This window comes from Lissotriton helveticus, chromosome 10 (genome assembly GCF_964261635.1).
Source record: "Lissotriton helveticus chromosome 10, aLisHel1.1, whole genome shotgun sequence".
NCBI lineage: Eukaryota > Metazoa > Chordata > Amphibia > Caudata > Salamandridae > Lissotriton > Lissotriton helveticus.
In genome coordinates this window covers 686,775,532-686,797,554 of record NC_136071.1, presented here as the reverse complement: position 1 = coordinate 686,797,554, position 22,023 = coordinate 686,775,532, and the positions used below count along the sequence as shown (strand labels likewise).

The following is a 22,023-nucleotide window of genomic DNA, read 5'->3' as shown; positions in this document are numbered from 1 at the left end:
GCTACCTGTCGCGCACCCCTCAGGAACCACAGGAGCCAGACGGTCTTTCCAAAGGGCGATGCGGGACCCGCGAAGCGGGTTCCGCGAGGCTTGGGTCCAAAGTTATTAAAACGGCAGTGACGGCAAAATACAAAGTTTCAAGGTATCCCACGACGCGGCTGTGTCCTCGCCTTTTCAAATGGATGGAGGTGGGGCGGGGCGGTCAGGGAGAGCGGGCCAGGTGACTCGGCCAGTGGAATAACCGGGACTCCTGGGAAAGCGAGTCCCGGTTCCACGCTCGCAGCCCTGCTACCTGTCGCGCACCCCTCAGGAACCACAGGAGCCAGACGGTCTTTCCAAAGGGCGATGCGGGACCCGCGAAGCGGGTTCCGCGAGGCTTGGGTCCAAAGTTATTAAAACGGCAGTGACGGCAAAATACAAAGTTTCAAGGTATCCCACGACGCGGCTGTGTCCTCGCCTTTTCAAATGGATGGAGGTGGGGCGGGGCGGTCAGGGAGAGCGGGCCAGGTGACTCGGCCAGTGGAATAACCGGGACTCCTGGGAAAGCGAGTCCCGGTTCCACGCTTGCAGCCCTGCTACCTGTCGCGCACCCCTCAGGAACCACAGGAGCCAGACGGTCTTTCCAAAGGGCGATGCGGGACCCGCGAAGCGGGTTCCGCTAGGCTTGGGTCCAAAGTTATTAAAACGGCAGTGACGGCAAAATACAAAGTTTCAAGGTATCCCACGACGCGGCTGTGTCCTCGCCTTTTCAAATGGATGGAGGTGGGGCAGGGCGGTCAGGGAGAGCGGGCCAGGTGACTCGGCCAGTGGAATAACCGGGACTCCTGGGAAAGCGAGTCCCGGTACCACGCTCGCAGCCCTGCTACCTGTCGCGCACCCCTCAGGAACCACAGGAGCCAGACGGTCTTTCCAAAGGGCGATGCGGGGCCCGCGAAGCGGGTTCCGCGAGGCTTGGGTCCAAAGTTATTAAAACGGCAGTGACGGCAAAATACAAAGTTTCAAGGTATCCCACGACGCGGCTGTGTCCTCGCCTTTTCAAATGGATGGAGGTGGGGCGGGGCGGTCAGGGAGAGCGGGCCAGGTGACTCGGCCAGTGGAATAACCGGGACTCCTGGGAAAGCGAGTCCTGGTTCCACGCTCGCAGCCCTGCTACCTGTCGCGCACCCCTCAGGAACCACAGGAGCCAGACGGTCTTTCCAAAGGGCGATGCGGGACCCGCGAAGCGGGTTCCGCGAGGCTTGGGTCCAAAGTTATTAAACCGGCAGTGACGGCAAAATACAAAGTTTCAAGGTATCCCACGACGCGGCTGTGTCCTCGCCTTTTCAAATGAATGGAGGTGGGGCGGGGTGGTCAGGGAGAGCGGGCCAGGTGACTCGGCCAGTGGAATAACCGGGACTCCTGGGAAAGCGAGTCCCGGTTCCACGCTCGCAGCCCTGCTACCTGTCGCGCACTCCTCAGGAACTACAGGAGCCAGACGGTCTTTCCAAAGGGCGATGCGGGACCCGCGAAGCGGGTTCCGCGAGGCTTGGGTCCAAAGTTAATAAAACGGCAGTGACGGCAAAATACAAAGTTTCAAGGTATCCCACGACGCGGCTGTGTCCTCGCCTTTTCAAATGGATGGAGGTGGGGCGGGGCGGTCAGGGAGAGCGGGCCAGGTGACTCGGCCAGTGGAATAACCGGGACTCCTGGGAAAGCGAGTCCCGGTTCCACGCTCGCAGCCCTGCTACCTGTCGCGCACCCCTCAGGAACCACAGGAGCCAGACGGTCTTTCCAAAGGGCGATGCGGGACCCGCGAAGCGGGTTCCGCGAGGCTTGGGTCCAAAGTTATTAAAATGGCAGTGATAGCAAAATACAAAGTTTCAAGGTATCCCACGACGCGGCTGTGTCCTCGCCTTTTCAAATGGATGGAGGTGGGGCGGGGCGGTCAGGGAGAGCAGGCCAGGTGACTCGGCCAGTGGAATAACCGGGACTCCTGGGAAAGCGAGTCCCGGTTCCACGCTCGCAGCCCTGCTACCTGTCGCGCACCCCTCAGGAACCACAGGAGCCAGACGGTCTTTCCAAAGGGCGATGCGGGACCCGCGAAGCGGGTTCCGCGAGGCTTGGGTCCAAAGTTATTAAAACGGCAGTGACGGCAAAATACAAAGTTTCAAGGTATCCCACGACGCGGCTGTGTCCTCGCCTTTTCAAATGGATGGAGGTGGGGCGGGGCGGTCAGGGAGAGCGGGCCAGGTGACTCGGCCAGTGGAATAACCGGGACTCCTGGGAAAGCGAGTCCCGGTTCCACGCTTGCAGCCCTGCTACCTGTCGCGCACCCCTCAGGAACCACAGGAGCCAGACGGTCTTTCCAAAGGGCGATGCGGGACCCGCGAAGCGGGTTCCGCTAGGCTTGGGTCCAAAGTTATTAAAACGGCAGTGACGGCAAAATACAAAGTTTCAAGGTATCCCACGACGCGGCTGTGTCCTCGCCTTTTCAAATGGATGGAGGTGGGGCAGGGCGGTCAGGGAGAGCGGGCCAGGTGACTCGGCCAGTGGAATAACCGGGACTCCTGGGAAAGCGAGTCCCGGTACCACGCTCGCAGCCCTGCTACCTGTCGCGCACCCCTCAGGAACCACAGGAGCCAGACGGTCTTTCCAAAGGGCGATGCGGGACCCGCGAAGTGGGTTCCGCGAGGCTTGGGTCCAAAGTTATTAAAACGGCAGTGACGGCAAAATACAAAGTTTCAAGGTATCCCACGACGCGGCTGTGTCCTCGCCTTTTCAAATGGATGGAGGTGGGGCGGGGCGGTCAGGGAGAGCGGGCCAGGTGACTCGGCCAGTGGAATAACCGGGACTCCTGGGAAAGCGAGTCCTGGTTCCACGCTCGCAGCCCTGCTACCTGTCGCGCACCCCTCAGGAACCACAGGAGCCAGACGGTCTTTCCAAAGGGCGATGCGGGACCCGCGAAGCGGGTTCCGCGAGGCTTGGGTCCAAAGTTATTAAACCGGCAGTGACGGCAAAATACAAAGTTTCAAGGTATCCCACGACGCGGCTGTGTCCTCGCCTTTTCAAATGAATGGAGGTGGGGCGGGGTGGTCAGGGAGAGCGGGCCAGGTGACTCGGCCAGTGGAATAACCGGGACTCCTGGGAAAGCGAGTCCCGGTTCCACGCTCGCAGCCCTGCTACCTGTCGCGCACTCCTCAGGAACCACAGGAGCCAGACGGTCTTTCCAAAGGGCGATGCGGGACCCGCGAAGCGGGTTCCGCGAGGCTTGGGTCCAAAGTTATTAAAACGGCAGTGACGGCAAAATACAAAGTTTCAAGGTATCCCACGACGCGGCTGTGTCCTCGCCTTTTCAAATGGATGGAGGTGGGGCGGGGCGGGCAGGGAGAGCGGGCCAGGTGACTCGGCCAGTGGAATAACCGGGACTCCTGGGAAAGCGAGTCCCGGTTCCACGCTCGCAGCCCTGCTACCTGTCGCGCACCCCTCAGGAACCACAGGAGCCAGACGGTCTTTCCAAAGGGCGATGCGGGACCCGCGAAGCGGGTTCCGCGAGGCTTGGGTCCAAAGTTATTAAAATGGCAGTGACAGCAAAATACAAAGTTTCAAGGTATCCCACGACGCGGCTGTGTCCTCGCCTTTTCAAATGGATGGAGGTGGGGCGGGGCGGCCAGGGAGAGCGGGCCAGGTGACTCGGCCAGTGGAATAACCGGGACTCCTGGGAAAGCGAGTCCCGGTTCCACGCTCGCAGCCCTGCTACCTGTCGCGCACCCCTCAGGAACCACAGGAGCCAGACGGTCTTTCCAAAGGGCGATGCGGGACCCGCGAAGCGGGTTCCGCGAGGCTTGGGTCCAAAGTTATTAAAACGGCAGTGACGGCAAAATACAAAGTTTCAAGGTATCCCACGACGCGGCTGTGTCCTCGCCTTTTCAAATGGATGGAGGTGGGGCGGGGCGGTCAGGGAGAGCGGGCCAGGTGACTCGGCCAGTGGAATAAACGGGACTCCTGGGAAAGCGAGTCCCGGTTCCACGCTCGCAGCCCTGCTACCTGTCGCGCACCCCTCAGGAACCACAGGAGCCAGACGGTCTTTCCAAAGGGCGATGCGGGACCCGCGAAGCGGGTTCCGCGAGGCTTGGGTCCAATGTTATTAAAACGGCAGTGACGGCAAAATACAAAGTTTCAAGGTATCCCACGACGCGGCTGTGTCCTCGCCTTTTCAAATGGATGGAGGTGGGGCGGGGCGGTCAGGGAGAGCGGGCCAGGTGACTCGGCCAGTGGAATAACCGGGACTCCTGGGAAAGCGAGTCCCGGTTCCACGCTCGCAGCCCTGCTACCTGTCGCGCACCCCTCAGGAACCACAGGAGCCAGACGGTCTTTCCCAAGGGCGATGCGGGACCCGCGAAGCGGGTTCCGCGAGGCTTGGGTCCAAAGTTATTAAAACGGCAGTGACGGCAAAATACAAAGTTTCAAGGTATCCCACGACGCGGCTGTGTCCTCGCCTTTTCAAATGGATGGAGGTGGGGCGGGGCGGTCAGGGAGAGCGGGCCAGGTGACTCGGCCAGTGGAATAACCGGGACTCCTGGGAAAGCGAGTCCCGGTTCCACGCTCGCAGCCCTGCTACCTGTCGCGCACCCCTCAGGAACCACAGGAGCCAGACGGTCTTTCCAAAGGGCGATGCGGGACCCGCGAAGCGGGTTCCGCGAGGCTTGGGTCCAAAGTTATTAAAACGGCAGTGACGGCAAAATACAAAGTTTCATGGTATCCCACGACGCGGCTGTGTCCTCGCCTTTTCAAATGGATGGAGGTGGGGCGGTCAGGGAGAGCGGGCCAGGTGACTCGGCCAGTGGAATAACCGGGACTCCTGGGAAAGCGAGTCCCGGTTTCACGCTCGCAGCCCTGCTACCTGTCGCGCACCCCTCAGGAACCACAGGAGCCAGACGGTCTTTCCAAAGGGCGATGCGGGACCCGCGAAGCGGGTTCCGCGAGGCTTGGGCCCAAAGTTATTAAAACGGCAGTGACGGCAAAATACAAAGTTTCAAGGTATCCCACGACGCGGCTGTGTCCTCGCCTTTTCAAATGGATGGAGGTGGGGCGGGGCGGTCAGGGAGAGCGGGCCAGGTGACTCGGCCAGTGGAATAACCGGGACTCCTGGGAAAGCGAGTCCCGGTTCCACGCTCGCAGCCCTGCTACCTGTCGCGCACCCCTCAGGAACCACAGGAGCCAGACGGTCTTTCCAAAGGGCGATGCAGGACCCGCGAAGCGGGTTCCGCGAGGCTTGGGTCCAAAGTTATTAAAACGGCAGTGACGGCAAAATACAAAGTTTCAAGGTATCCCACGACGCGGCTGTGTCCTCGCCTTTTCAAATGGATGGAGGTGGGGCGGGGCGGTCAGGGAGAGCGGGCCAGGTGACTCGGCCAGTGGAATAACCGGGACTCCTGGGAAAGCGAGTCCCGGTTCCACGCTCGCAGCCCTGCTACCTGTCGCGCACCCCTCAGGAACCACAGGAGCCAGACGGTCTTTCCAAAGGGCGATGCGGGACCCGCGAAGCGGGTTACGCGAGGCTTGGGTCCAAAGTTATTAAAACGGCAGTGACGGCAAAATACAAAGTTTCAAGGTATCCCACGACGCGGCTGTGTCCTCGCCTTTTCAAATGGATGGAGGTGGGGCGGGGCGGTCAGGGAGAGCGGGCCAGGTGACTCGGCCAATGGAATAACCGGGACTCCTGGGAAAGCGAGTCCCGTTCCACGCTCGCAGCCCTGCTACCTGTCGCGCACCCCTCAGGAACCACAGGAGCCAGAAGGTCTTTCCAAAGGGCGATGCGGGACCCGCGAAGCGGGTTCCGCGAGGCTTGGGTCCAAAGTTATTAAAACGGCAGTGACGGCAAAATACAAAGTTTCAAGGTATCCCACGACGCGGCTGTGTCCTCCCCTTTTCAAATGGATGGAGGTGGGGCGGGGCGGTCAGGGAGAGCGGGCCAGGTGACTCGGCCAGTGGAATAACCGGGACTCCTGGGAAAGCGAGTCCCGGTTCCACGCTCGCAGCCCTGCTACCTGTCGCGCACCCCTCAGGAACCACAGGAGCCAGACGGTCTTTCCAAAGGGCGAAGCGGGACCCGCGAAGCGGGTTCCGCGAGGCTTGGGTCCAAAGTTATTAAAACGGCAGTGACGGCAAAATACAAAGTTTCAAGGTATCCCAAGACTCTCACCTTCAGTATGGGCAAATCGGACCCCAAACAGGCCAAACTACAATTTGACAACAAGCGCAATACTCGCGCCACAGACGTGATGGGTGACCAGTCTGAGTCGCGGAGTGCCTCGGGGCTGGTGGAGAGTGCGGAAGACGACACCAGGACCATATTATTGAAACTTCGGGCTGGAATGAAAACGATAGACAGCAAAATTGATGCGCTGGCGACTGGGCTAGACATGGTAAAGAAGAAGGTTGATAAGCACGAACAAAGATTAGAAGTTCTAGAAAATCGAATGTCTGACACACACGATGCGCAGGGTGAATCGCGAACGCAGATCCTACAGATGGAAAAGATATTGGAGGTAATACGTGCGAAGAATGAAGATTTGGAGGCGCAACAACCTTCGAATTATTGGACTATCGGAATCTACTCCTATTTCCAAAATGGAGACGTTCATAGATGGTCTGCTGCGAGAACTCTTTGGATCTGTACTCTCCACAGTGATGATTTTGGAGCGGGCGCATCACTCGCTGGGACCCAGACCGAACCTGGCGCACCACCTCGCCCGATTATCGCACGTCTTTTAAACTACGCTGACAGGGACGCTGTGCTGAGAGAAGCGAGGGCCAAAGACCCAGTTGTTTATAAAGGGGACACGCTGTCTTTCTTCCCGGATTACACCCTGGTGGTCCAGGCGGCAAGAAGAGAATTTGTACCAGTGAAAAAACTGTTGAGGGCCGCCTCGGTACCCTACGCCATGTTATATCTGGCCAAATTGAAAATCACTCATGAGAAACAGGCACATTTTTTCACAGATGCAAAGTCGGCATTGAAGTTTACTAAACACATTTGCAAGATCAGACCTCGGCCGAATGCACTGGAGGATGCGGCTGGGGCGTCGGGACTGGACGAAGCGGACTAATGACTGTGCAGCTGGACTGAAGCTACTGCAAGTGGATGTGACTAGATTCTTCCTGGCTCATTTGGGGTTGATCGCAAGTGATGGCTGGTTTATTGTTGGGGCGGAACGGGGGGGTGGGGGCACACTAATATTGAACACCGTATGTCCTGGGAGTGCAGCCTTTTAGGCATTGACCAGAGCATGTTCCCCTGGGGCACGCAGGGGGTACGAATAGTGATACTCCGGCGACCGCATCCTGGTGCGTGTATTTGTCGCCGAACCTCTTCCCCTAGCGGGTGTTCCCCGAATGATGTATCGGGTAGTTCATGGGGATGTTCAGAGGGTGGGGGTAGGGTCTGGTCTCGACCTAATTGGGAGGTAGGAGTGGGAGGGGGGTGGACAAGGGGAGTTATGTGTTGTTTTTTGTTACACATCTGTCATGGTACACGACGGTGCACTTAGGGCGGTTAAGTGGGTGGAAATGTTGCAATATGCCATGAACGGCGACCCTCTGAGGCAGATTGCGAAGCGACTCAGATAGAGGACCGCCATAAATGATGGGAGATAGATGCAGGATGTTGACCTGGAATGTCCGTGGTCTCAACTCACCTAAAAAAGTGCGGCAGGTGATGCATATCTTAATCGTCATATGATACATATTGCACTATTGCAGGAAACGCATTTGACAAAATCTACCGAAAGTGGCATTGCGGGTAGATGGGCAGGCTTTAAGCTAACTGCGTCATATTTATCCTATGCGAGAGGGGTTATGATTTTGGTCAAAAGAGGTGTGGCGTTTCAGCCGATACATAAGTTTGTGGATGAGGAAGGCAGATGTGCAATGGTGCGTGGCAAGAGGAGTGGCAAACTGATTACTATAATTAACATGTACGGACCAATCATGGATGACCCAAATTGTTTTACCCGCATGTATGGGATATTGAGAGACTGGCCAGAGGCTCCTGTTCTATGGGGGGGATCTGAATACTTACTTAAACACTGAGCTGGATAAGATCAATCCCATTTCTCATCACACCCCTAAGGTTGCTAGGAGTATTGCTTGTGCCATGGGGGAATTTGGTCTGTGTGATGCTTGGAGAGTGGGGAATTCCCAGGTGAGGGAAGGTACACACGCAACACCTTTTGCATGGGGGTTGGTCACGCTTAGACTATTGGCCGGTGGGGGAGATATTTTGGAGTGGGTGGAGGAAGTAACGATTCTTGCTAGAACGCTGTCGGATCACAGCCCTGTGCAGCTGGATGTGGTGATTCCGACAGCTGTACATCGCCCCTTTACGTGGCGATTGAGGTCCGAGGTGCTGCTCGACCCGACATATGAGACCGCGGTGCGGGAGGCCATAGAACAATATTTCACACTCAACAAGGGCACTGTAGACGAGGCTTCGACACTCTGGGAGGCCTTTAAGGTCACGATTTGTGGGGTGTGTATTAGTACTGCAGCGGGCATAGTGAGAGATTTAAGGACACAACTGCAAAACACTGAGGATGCGCTTCGGGAACTGGAATGTGGGAACGCTGAGGCACCAGAGGCGGGCAAACTAGCTCGTATACAGGAATTGCTTAAGGACTATGATGAACTAGCTGACACAGAGATAAAATATCTGTCGCGCAGACACACGGCCTGGCGTTATGGTGAGGGGGGACGACCGGAACGTACACTGGCGTCTAAAATTAAGGAGCGCCTTGAGCAGACACACATAGATAGAATAGTGGATGAACATGGAGGGAAACACCATCACCCAGTCGCCATTACGGAGCAGTTCCGTGACTTTTACACCGATTTATATACATCGTGTGGGGCTGCTTCGGAGGCAGAATTTGAGGCATATCTGGAGGACGTGGCGTGTGCCTGCCTTTCGGACGCGCATAGGGAGTATTTGTGTGTGCCTATAGATGAGCAGGATGTTAAGACATCGATTTCGGCGCTATCGAACGGTAAGGCACCTGGGCCTGGCGGCCTCACGGTAGAGTTGTATAAGAAATATGCAGATCTTCTTGCACCGCATCTTTTGGAGATGTATGCGGAAGCGCATGACTCGGGGAAAATTACCGCTATCCCTGAGACAGGCATTGATAATTACTTTGCTTAAAAAAGACAAGCCCCCGGACAGGTGTGACTCTTACCGTCTGCTGTCATCGATCAATATTGATGCCAAAATACTTGCTAAGATTCTGGCGATTCGACTACAACCCCTGATGCAGTGTCTGGTACTGCCCGATCAATCGGGTTTTATACCCGAGAGATCCACTTTGTACAATCTCCAAACTGTTTTCTCCATGTTCCACGTTCTTGAACCGACCTTGTCAGCGGTGGCAGTATTGTTAGATGCTGCCAAAGCGTTTGACTTGGTGGAATGGCAGTATATGTATTATGTGTTGAGTTGCATGGGTTTCCCGCCTTTGTTCCTACAGTGGATAGCTGTGCTTTACACAGAACCGACCGCGAGAGTACGTGTTGGGGGACTGACCTCCGAACCATTTCACATAGAGAGGGGTACGCGCCAGGGGTGTCTCCTTTCACCGTTACTGTTTGCAATTGTATTGGAACCCTTAGCCTTTGTCGTTCGTCAGCGGCACAGGGAGACCGCGCTCAATTTGAATTACCGACCAGTCACCATTTCGCTTTATGCGGATGACATGGTTCTTTTTGTGCGTGAACCCTCCAGATATCTGGCACAACTGCTCCGGGAGTACGTTCTATTTGGTCGCCTGTCGGGCCTTTGTATAAATTGGGATAAATCTCTTATTATCCCACTGACGACGTCTACTGCGCAACCAGATTTGGAGTTCCCACTGGTGTGGTCGACAGACCCGGTGAAGTACCTTAGAGTCTGGGTCCATCGAGATCCGAATACAGTAGTTATGGAGAATTTTAGGAGGGCATATACGAAATTGGAGAGCCAGGTGGATGCATGGATTTCGCTGCCATTATCATTGGCAGATCGTATTGCGCTTATCAAGATGGTGGTACTACCGCGGTTTCTATATCTTTTTCTTAACATCCCAGTGGTGCTAATGATGGGATTCTTTAGGAATCTTCGCAGACAGTTGCTCCGATTGGTGTGAGGGGGTAAGAGTGCTCGTGTGCAATGGTCTGTCCTTACTAGGGGGTACGAGAAGGGAGGGTTCGGGGCACTGGACTTTTACGCCTATTATTTGAGCGCACAGGCCCAATATGTGTTCTTTTGGTACAGGCCGCATGCGTACACTCTCATGTTGCGGTGGAGGAAAGGGATACTGCCCCGGTTCTGCTACACAGCATGATCACTCATCAGACGTGCGGCACCCCAAGAACGGAAATAAATTCAGTTGATACCACTATTACCGCCTGGCAGAAGATGGGGCATCTGGCACGGAAATTGCCGTTGTACGCGCCATATATATTACTGGAGCATCATGCTGCCATGTCTATAACGCACGAAGCACCATCAATGCGTTACTCCACGAAGCAGGTCTTCAGCGCATGCTTGATATCTATCCAGATAGCTTGTTTATTACACAGGCCGACCTACAGTACGTCAGTAGCCAATCATTACTATTCTCCAGTATTCAATCTTTCATAGATTCACATGCTTGTATCTTCCCCGTCATCATGGTGGGAGTCTCCCGGGAAAAGAGTAACCATGGCAGTAGAAGAAAAAACTGCCTGGAAACCATAGAGTAGTGAAACAATAGGTAACCTCTCCTCCTCATTATGTGGCCCAAACTACAGCCAATCAGCTGCCAGCACCAGCCTACACCATTCCCAGCAGAGCCACCATACCTCAGATTTCCAACAGCCCAAGAGTGAGCTTTGTAAGAAACCAGAGATAAAAGGTGGTCTACCTAGTAGAAACGGGGAGGTGGGCGGGTGCATGTGAATCTATGAAAGATAATACTGGAGAACCATAGTGTACAGGTAAGTAACTAGTTATTTCTCCAGTATTCAATCTTTCATAGATTCACATGCTTGTATCAGAATAGATAGCAGTCCTTTTTGCAAGAGCGTTTCTAGGCTAGACCCCCTTTTTTCTCAGGGCTGTGTGCCATACATATTTTTTTTTTTTTTTTTTTTAAACGAATCATTAAGAATCAAACGGCATGAAACACCATTTGTCATTAAAAACGTTTGTGCATAAACAACATTACAGAAAACAACTGTAAATTCATAAACATGTACCTTATTTAAAAAGATGTTGCAGAACTGCTTGTCCCACTGCTGCATCTGCTTTCCATGCTGTGTCCAGACAGTAATGTTTGGTGAATGTATGAACATTCGACCAAGTTGTTGCTCTGCATATGTCTGGAAGGGATACATCTGCGAGCAATGCAGATGACGTTGCCATTTTCCGTGTATCGTGAGCACGGACTTTCGTGTTGAGAGGTCTTCCTGCTTTCTCTTGACAGACGACGGGGAAGATACAAGCATGTGAATCTATGAAAGATAATACTGGAGAACCATAGTGTACAGGTAAGTAACTAGTTTTTTCAGGTTTGCAATCCATCGCCTATGTCAGGCGGCCAGGATGCACTACACCACTTACCCACAAGAACCCCCCACGCTGTTGTCTTTGCAGTTTGCACTCACTACCCCTACTAATAAACAGCTGGTATCCAAGCTTTACAGGATGATTAAAGATGAAAGTGTAGGCGATTCAGATGGGAGCTGGGAAAGATGGAATGAGTGTTTGCCTGATCCGATTTCGGAGGCGGACTGGAAATATATCTGTGGATTGACAGGGACTCTCAGCATTTATGGAAATTTGCTAATTATACATTTTAAATACATACACCAAATGTATTACACTCCTATACGTTTGCACAGGTACGTACTGCGTGTATCTGATCGTTGTGTGCGTTGTGGACAAGAGAATGCGGATTTTCTGCATTTAGCTTGGGGTTGTCAGAGGGTGTTCGAGGTCTGGGAAGCGGTCGTGGGACATTTGAAAGATATGGTAGCTGTGGAACTTCAGTGCACCCCACTTATATGTTTGCTCTGCTGCGTACCCCACATCAAGGGAGTGAGCGGTAAGTTTGTGCGCCTGGCTTTGTTACTAGCGGCACGGAGAGTGGCGATTGTGTGGGGGGGGCAGATGTCGGCCGAAAATCGACCTGTGGATAAAGGATTTGGTATACTGTAGAGAAACATATGCGGAGGAACTGCCGACGATTTCGAGGCCAAGAGACATTTGGGAACCATTGCAAATCTTTTTGCCAAATAAAAGTGATTGATGTTGAGTCTAGAAGAGAGATCGGGGGGGCGGGTCATATGGTGGGTGAAGTTTGATGCATTGCCCAGACACGACTGTGTAACCCAGAATTGTATCATGCCAAGGATGTGATTCTTTTGGTTCATTTTTTTTTTTCTTTTATAGTTTCCGTTTGTTGCTTTGCTTTGATGGGGTTTATTCTATTCTAGGCATATGGAAAAATGTGATGTGGGACTTACTGGATTACGGTTGATACTCTATCATATATGCCATGCAGACTTACTGGAGAAATATTATGTATTTTTTTTGTTTGCCTTTATTTTGCAATAAAAATTTAATTAAAAAAATACAAAAAAGTTCAACCACTAGGAGACAGCAAAGAACGACCGGATACCAGTAAGCAATGCCGCTCCATTTGGTTGCTTTTACCAAAAATATATTCTCTGGTGTTTAGTGGGCATTTCAGTGTGCCCCGTACGTTCTACTGAGTGGTTCCAGAATGGAGATAGACCTTGTGGCATGACTTGTACCTCAAATCCCAATCAATCTCTCCATCTCAAAGAAATAAATACCTCTCAGGTCATAGTGCAAATTTTTGATCCAGGATCATTCTCCTGTAGTTCTGTATAAGTAACCGACGATCAAGATGCTGCTTCTCTATCAATACTTCTGTCTTGAGGGGCAATAGGTAAAAAAGCTCTTTCTAGATGCAGCTGCTCCAGTGTCAGTTTCAGTGACATCTTTAAAAGTGGGCATTGCAGGAAGGGGAAGTGGGGTCAGGTGAAACGTCAAGCCACAGTCTTTCCTCACAAGTGCTTTAATGTTGCAAATGTTATATCTTGCCTACTGACAACTAACTGTTGCCAGACAGATACTGTTTTATCTTCTATAGACCTGGGCTTTAGGTCTATCTTTTGCTCATGATACACTTGCTTTCCTGTCTATCTCTGTTCCCTTCTCCGGATTCAATGACTTTCCTGCCTATATTCGTGTTTGTCCCACCCAAGGAGGATTACGAACTCCCTCTGTTTTGAGTAAATTAAATGTATCCTTCGACTGTGTACATCAGGGCCTTTTGTTGCAGTACAAGAGGGTCTATTTTCCCTCTCTACGTACTCGCTGCCACATACTCCACTTTCCTGCTCTCTGTTCTTATTTATTTTTTAATGTGTTGGCTTCCCCCATCACCTACTTGCAGCCCCCCTCCCCCCCACACCTCAAACTTGGTCTGCTGCACACCCTGTATTGGTAGGTGGCCACATTTGAATGATTTTTAAACCATTCAGAGAGCTGGCTGTGCTATACATGTTCACACGCATGATGCGCTCCTTGAAATGCTTTTTGTCTTTTGCTTCATAAAAAAATATTCCAAGATGTGCGCACACGGTCATCTTGGAATCGTTTTTTTTTGCATAAGGAAAACTATTGAAAGATGGCTAACATGCATGTGTACACATGATGAGCAGTTTACGATGAATTTTCTTTTCCTCGCATTAAAAGTCTTCCAGGATGGCTGCCTATACACTCACATGCGGACCTCTTGCATTAGGTTTTGAATCACAGTGGCGAAACAAAAAAGCATTGGCAATAGGTCTGTCACAGGCAAGACCTATTGGCTTTGCTAATGCTTGTTCCTAACTTCTTTTGGCTGTTGGTGAAAAGAGAAGATGTGTGTTTATTATGATTATGGTTCTTAAAAACATGTTTCTCCATGTTCCTTCGCAGGTGATGTTGTAGAATTCCATGGTCCAGAAGGAACGGGAAAAACGGAAATGCTTTATCATCTGATTGCGCGTTGTATCCTTCCGAAGTCAGATGGCGGATTACAAGTTGAAGTCCTATTTATTGATACAGACTACCACTTTGATATGCTTCGTCTGGTTACAATTCTGGAAAACCGACTTTCCCTCAGTACGGAAGACATAATGAAGGAGTGTCTCGCGAGATTTTTTCTTGTACTGTGCAACAGCAGTGTTCAACTGCTACTCACACTCTACTCCCTAGAGAGCATGTTTTGCAGTCGCACTTCTCTGTGCCTTGTAGTTTTGGACAGTATATCTGCTTTTTATTGGATAGACAGAAGCAATGGAGGCGAGAGTTTTGCCAAGCAAGAAGTCAATCTGAAAAAATGTATGGACTTCCTTATCAAGCTTCTCAAAGAATACCAATTGGTGCTCTTTGCATCAACCCAAACTATAATGCAGAAGTACCAAAGTAATCGCGATGGGGCATCTGGTTCACTGAGGCAACAACATAATCCTGACTTGGACTATAAGCTGTATCTTTGTAAACCATGGAACCAAATGGTAACTCACAGAATCCTATTCTCCAAACAGTGTAACAGTAAATCTAACAAGCCTGAATTTTCATTTGTTTCCTGCCATACTAAAAGTAACTGCGTAAAAAGATGTTCATTTAACATCGGAGAACATGGAGTTCAGTTTTTGTAAATTTTGCACCTATTTCAGATGTTGAGGAAAGGCACTCAGGAAGAATTTGTTTGCCTCTCTAATTTTATAGACAGGACTATGAAGCCTAAAACTTTTTTTATATATATTCATTGCACATTTCAGTACCAGTGATCAGACTTTCACTGTTTTGAGAACAACTTTGCCGTAGGTGGGAATTCAAATAACCCAGAAAGAAGAGTGAAGCTATTTGTAATGGTGAATCTTTTGCGTTTCTAAAGACTTGGTTTCCTCCCTTGTGTAGTAGAGGAATCCTTGTATCCTATTGTATGGAAAAAGATCAACTTTGGTACTGCACATTAGTGGAAAACTTTGTGGGAAAGTAATTATTCTTTGTGTACGTGACACAAATTTCGTTCAGGAAGAAAGTCACTGTTGTGATGTAAGTGAAGAGAATTGTAACATATGTCTGTCGCTGGTGAAACTTTTGAGGAGGGCTAGTAGCACACGTTGACATGTCAATCAGGACGGTTTAGGGAACACTTGCCTTTTTACAAAATTTTTTGCAGACTGCTTTGCCCCATAAGATTTTTACTTTGAAAATCATAAGTTAAAAAAAACAGTATTGACCATTGTGTTCCCCATGCACCCGTACTAGATAATTCTGTTATACGACTGGGGGCATGCGTACTTGTAAGTTGTGATGATACGAGAGTAGACAAGACAATGATCTTGCTGTGTGACAGTTTTGGGTTGGAATTTTATCACTGTCTACTTGAAACCACAATCCCTCATTTTTTTAGGGGCTGGGGCGGAATAAATATGAATATTATATTTGAGAATAAAGCTGGAGTGATTGTTTTTAAGAAGTGTTATTCTTTGTAAACATGATCTGGATGTTTATGGTGGCACGCACACTGAAAATATGTTCAGAAGTGAGGTTCTAGGTTGAAATACGTGGTTTGATTGTATGCTGATATCGTAAAGCACACATCTTTTTATGTGAGCAATTTTAGGTACATTATTAGTACAAAGACTGAGAGAACTGGTATTGGGAGCAACAGGGCAAGCAGAGGTTACTGGGCCCCAAATGTATCTATTGGGTCAATTTACCTCTCCTGTACTGGGGCTTCCTATTATTGCGTCCACCCTTTAACATTTGACCCTCAAGATGATGTCAAAGCAGTCCAAGGTTTATGCATGGAGGTGATAAAGCCTATTGACTCTGAACTCCCTCAATTATGGAGCACCATTTATTAAATCAATGTCCAGCCAGTGCTTTATTTTAAAGAAAAATTACTCTATTCAAAAGAAAAAGTATTTTATTCTAACGCACACCGTGTAGCACTAAACAGGCAAATACGGGGGGCACACTGCTACCTTCATATGCATAGGGAAATGGCAGGCAATGTTAAGTGAGTTCATAATAATACAGAATGTGTTGACTTCTAGGTCTGCCCATTTACTATGTGTAGATGCACCCTCTATGACGTTCAACTATTACAGAAAGCAGCCATGAGCTACATACTGCACATCAGTTTAAAGCCCTGTATGAGAGTATTGAGGGTACATAGTCATTTAAGTAACAGGTACTTTCACCATTTTGCAAACGTTGGGTACCCAAAAAATGTGGCACGCCTTAGAAGCACCAATTTTTGGAATGGTTTTGATCAGTGTACTAATAGTGGATACACTAATAGGGGATTCATATGGTTAACAACAAACATAGGAAGGCTCAATCAACCTGTGCAGGTAAGCCACTGGGAGATAGGCCTCATCCCCTTAAACACAGTTAGAGACACCTGTGGATTTCTCGCTGCAATTTCTGAACAAATTACATCAAATGCAAAATAGTAATTTCAAGCTTATTTGCCATATTCGGTTCTTGTCAATGTATTTACCTTGCCTTTGTTCCTCCTGGAACCTTGCCGATTCCTCTGTCCCAACTTTCTGCCTTCAGTCTGTGACTGATCGCTGACCCTTTGGACAGTTTTGGCTGTATCAAGTTGTCTTAATGAGGTAACCCCATCTTTCTCTCCTGGTGGCGCTACCGTTTGGCATCCCAGAGCCTTGTGAAGTGTACGGCCATTCCCCTCGCCTCACTTTGAGCCTAGAGGTACCTTTAATTTGGTGGCATATCTTAATCTCTTACCATAAACCTTTTTCTGCCCCATTCATCTTTTCCCTGCCACTTTTGCTCTTCTGGTGAAGCTAAGCCACATGAGAAACGTGAAAGAGACCTGGGAGTAGCTGGTTCCTTGCTCGTAATAACACTTGAGAGAAGTTGTCAGAGCCTGAATCAGGCCCTTAATCCGAGTCTACACCAAGGTTGATGATTTCTTTGGGGGAAGTCTTCCACCTTGTCCAATTCCCCTCATCACTCTATAGAGAACGTGTGTGATGCTTTTCTTTTTTTAGGTTTGCCTTTGGTGGAAAGCCAGCAGGATTTGCACCGGCTTCATATGAACACAGGCTAAGAGGTACCCAAGAGCTTCTTTGGGTATCTCTAGGTGGAGGCAATATGAATATGATGCCTATGTCTCCCACTGTGACATACAGGAAGGCCACACCTATGCAGTGCGCACTGTGCTTAATTTGAGCCAGTGGTGGCAGGTGGGCATGTTTTGGGACTGGTACTTTTCTTCAACAGACCTTCACCTAGAGCGAGAGAAAAACACAAATGGAGGAGGAAGAGAAGGACAGAAAAACAGTAACACAGGGATGAAAAAGAACCTGCAAAAGTGAGATTAATGGGCAGTGAGTGTCTGGGGTGGAAGAAAGAGTCCTGAGATGGAATCAGGACTAAGCAGCCTTGGTATTTGGAAATTCCAACCTACACCATGCCAGCTATGGGCTTCTGAGAAAAACTTTGGGCACTGGCCCCTATTATTTTACCGATTTAAGCACTGCGTGAGCCCACATACATCCCTCAAAACCTCAGTGTCTCAAGCACCACTTGCTGCCCATACCAAAGACTCTGGCTGGCAGAGCCAGACTAGGAACCCAGAGCAGCACTGGCAGTTTTGATGGATCAGCCCCCCTGCTGTTTTTGTTATTGTGGGGCGATGTAGCAGAACCGCTACAAAAAATACAGCCCCCAGTAACAAAACAGCCCCCTCCATTGCAAAATCAGTACGCACCTTTCCCGCCTCCCAGGGAAACGCCCCATACCCGCTACTGCCAGTCCAGCCCTGCTGGCCGGACGGAATCTCAGTATTTTGCCAGGAGACAAAGTGAACAAGCATTTGCAATGCAATAGGTCTCGCATTAATTACGTTTGAGCTATTGGCATTGCTAAATATTGCAACACCAATTGCAACAAAAGTCTATAAATTGTAGGCCAAAAAAATGTGTATTTATTTTTGTAGCAATTGTGGCATGCTGCGCTTTAGATGAATATGTTTAAAAGTTAAGTGCGCTATACTGCGATTGCTACAATAGTTAATTGTGGATGCGTTAACAATTGATGTGTGCACTGATGGCTGGTGGTGTGTGTGCGCCTGTAGAAATTGTGCACTGATGGCTGGTGGTGTGTGTGCCTGGTGGAAGTGTGCACTGCCGGCTGGTGGTGTGTGTGCCTGCGTGCTCTGACGGCTGGTGGTGTGTGCCAAGCGTGCACTGACGGCTGGTGGTGTGTGGGTGCCTGGTGGAAGCGTGCACTAACAGCTGGTGGTGTTTGTGCCCGGTGAAAGTGTGCACTGACGGCTCGTGGTGTTTGTGCCCAGGGAAAGCGTGCACTGACGACTGATGGTGTCTGTGTCTGGTGAAAGTGTGCACTGACGGTGTGGTGGTGTGTGTATGGTTGTGTGTGTGTGTGGTTTTGTGTGTGTGGTTGTGTGGTGGTTGTGTGTGGTTGTGTGTGTGGTTGTGCTTGCGTTTGTGTGTGTGGTTGTGCTTGTGTGTGTGGTTGTGTGTGTTGTTGCGTCTGTGGTTGTGCGTGTAGGTGTGTGTGGTTGTGTGTGTGCTTGTGGTTGTGTGTGTGTGTGGTTGTGTGTGTGGTGTGTTGTTGTGGTTGTGTGATTAACCGCCGCTGTTTAGGAGCAAGAAGGTAGGCTGTGGGGAGGTGTCTCGCCACATGTATAGAAGGGATAGGACAGGGAAGGGGGAATGAAGATGTTATGTTTGAGGATGGAATATCGATATGTTTTATTATGAGCTATGCCCTAGATTTCTCTTAAAGAGAGATGCAATTTTGTATTCAGCTAGAACAAAGTACTGCAAGGTCACCTGCTTAGACTTTTCACCTTTGAGAGCTCAAAGTATGTCAGGTATACAATACCACCATTCAAATATGGAATGTATGGTGCCTTAAAAGCTAATGTATCCATTCAACCACTCACAGAGACTGCTTAGTACGAACCTGAAGACATTGGAACTGAAGACTAGACGCCAAGGAAAAAAGTTACCCGCTGTAGATAAAGGGGGACTAAAACGGTGTGCATCGCTCTGTGTACAACCTTGCTGCTTTTATGCCCACAATTCATAATGGATTTTCCTCCAGATGACATAATAAAGGAACTGCGTTTGTGTTCATAATTTCTTGATTCCCAGTGATGTTTGTTGAAAAGATTGCAACCTTGAAAATGCTATCGCACAGTATTTCGCATTCTTCGTGGAGACCCTGTGGCAGTTCTGTTTGCAAATAGCCTGTCGGCCTTGCGACAAGGCAAACACTGAGCTTCACCCTGTGGGTAGAGATAGGCAAACACAGGAATTAAAGTAACACATCGCTAACGTTTAATAGGGTTTTAATGTCCACATTATAGCTGGGTTTTTTTATTTGTATGTATGCAATTGCTTTTAACATTCCACTCTCGGATATTACAATTACTACCATTGCTGTCTTCTCGCAAATGAAGCAGCAGAAGGACAAGCTCCCCATGCTGCAGAGTGTAAAAAGATGTAGTGTGGTTCTTTCTCTGCAGTAGCAGCTGAGGAAAATTGTATAGTGCTTCACAGGGCTTTAAGTGGGATGAAACAAGTGGGGAGGTCTCCAGAAGGGGCGTGGCCAATGTCATTAAGGGCGTGGCTTAAAACACAGAAACTAACAATCTGTACTTAGCATACTGTGTTCTGCCCGACTTGTATTTTGCTGTTTCTGTCATTGCATCCAGATATATGATACAACAAGTACCATCATAACTACAAGTCAGGACTATTAGCTTTGGCAATGGTTGTTAGTTGCGTAAGATAAATAAGCAGCAACTATGGCTTGTATATAATATTGAAAAAGCTTCCACTTAAAGCCCTGGTGACACAGCAACGATGTTGCTCCTGCGTTTCAAAAAGAGAAGGGAAACCCAGAGATAAAATGACTCTCTTTGAAGGATTTCCCTTCCCCTACAACGCTCACCTAACATGACGTCACGCCGTAACTTCTCCACTAGTGAGAAGTGACCATCGATGTGCATGCTGTCACTACAGTACCGAAAAAAACGGACCGCCTTTGCCAGGGCACAAAACAGAGCCGATAGAGACCCGATTCGAGGGCCCCTTTAAGAAACTGCTGGTGCTCAGCACCAGTGAGACCCGGCCCACTTAAAGCCCTGGTGCTTCAGTTCCATAGCTGAGCAATCAGCTTGGCAGCTATTTTAGAATGGGAAGCATTTTTAATTTACTTAAAAAACACCCTGGATTATGTGCTTAATAAAAATGCTTTGGCGACTTTCCACAGTACCCAAGTAGGATTCAGAGTTCAGAATAAAGAACTCTGCGTAGTCTCACAGTTAGCTGCAGTGCACATTTCCTTCATACACAGAAGCCATGCACTGTGAGCTTGCACGCACACATAAGGCAGAGTCAGAGCATGAAGAAACAATGTTATCTGGGCGTTACTGTCAGGCATTTCTTGGCTGGAAAATAGGGGGACTGCTTTAGAAAGTAGATGGCATGCCAGGAACCAGGCCTGACAGTCCCATGGTACCATTTTATTCATAGCTCCACCCCATTGTGCACAACTTGTGAGTGGCCCGACTGCTTCCCTGAATCAAAGCAGCATCATTTTCATGTTGAACATTTTACGAACATGGAAAATCAAACATGTTGAAAAACAATACCTACGACAATGCTCATGTAAATGTGCACAAAGGTGTTATCTGTTTGTGATTGGAACAGAAGGGGGCCATGGAGCAGAAGGTCCGGTCTAACTCCCCTTGGGAACAAAAAGAGAAGTACAGCAGGGGAAGAAGTAAGCACTGTCTTATATCTATCTCTATAGAAATTAATTAAATGTCTTGAAAATGGCCAACGTGGGAGATAGGCCTCATGTGTTTGCAGGTCCAAATGACAACCACTGGCACCTCCCCTGTTGTCATGCTACTCCAGTCCCTCCCACGCCCCTCACTCGTGTTGATTCTCACACCCCACTGCTGCTTTGTGATGCTTCTCCCGTCCCTCCCACCTCACTCCCACGTTGTGATGTTCTCTTGCCCCGCCCACGTTGTTTCTTCTCCTGTGTTGTTTTGTTTCTCAAGGCCCTCACACCCTTCTCCTGTGTTGTTTTGCTTCTTCTGTCCCTCCAACTCTTCTACCATCTCCCATCCCTGTTCTGGAATGTTTTTCTTCTCCGGTGTAGTTTTGCTTCTTGCGTCCCTTCCACATCCCTCCGGTTTTCTGATACTTCTCCAGTTCCCCCTTGCGTTATGCTGCTTCTGCCGTCCCTCCCAGTCCTCCCATGTTGTGTTGCTTCTCCTTTCCCTCACAGCCATTGTGTTGCTTGCCCTATTCCTCCCGCCCAATTCGCCGTTGTGTTGTTTCCCTCTCCTCCTCCTGCGTTGTCTTGCTTGCTCCTATCCCCCGACTGCATGGTTGCTTGCCCCGCACCTCCCGCCAGAAATAAAGCAATATGATACGACCAATGCTTGTAGCATCGTAGCACTTTTTCTCTAACTTTCAGAAATGCTGCACAGCAGCCGCGCTGATGTACAACATGGCTTAAAGAAATTAGCAAAGCCAATAACTCACATAGGCAAGACCTATTGGGTTTGCCAATACTTGTTATATTTAGAGAGAGAACTCCCCTAAAAACCATCCCAGTAAAGATTGAGGTTTGCTTGCTTGCATAGTGAAATGTGGCTCTGGTTTGAAAATGTTTGCTGTGGCTTCGTTTGTTTTCCTAGTCCTTCCAAGTACTACCTATGCTCACTTGCAGTGGCCAGGCAAGCTTCTATCAGACAGCAGTCATCAGTAGTAAATGTAAATTGATACTTGTATAGCGCACTACTCACCCGCAAGGGTCTCAAGGCGCTTGTACGAATACCGCTGTGGAACCCATCCTGGCTTTCCCTGTGAGGTGTCCACTCCTGGGCACCCCCAAGGTGGAGGCCAGGCATCCTTAGC

At 49.7% G+C, this 22,023-nt stretch overlaps 1 protein-coding gene across 1 annotated transcript in view; it reads left to right on the top strand.

Moving 5' to 3' along the window:
• Nucleotides 1-15,551, top strand: part of XRCC2 (X-ray repair cross complementing 2) — a 115,547-nt gene extending 99,996 nt beyond the window's left edge. The window contains exon 3 of the mRNA XM_078663240.1: nt 14,003-15,551. Coding sequence (XP_078519366.1) covers nt 14,003-14,727 — 725 coding nt within the window. The 3' untranslated portion in view covers nt 14,728-15,551. The remainder of the gene's footprint in view (nt 1-14,002) is intronic.
• Nucleotides 15,552-22,023: the final 6,472 nt, after the last annotated feature.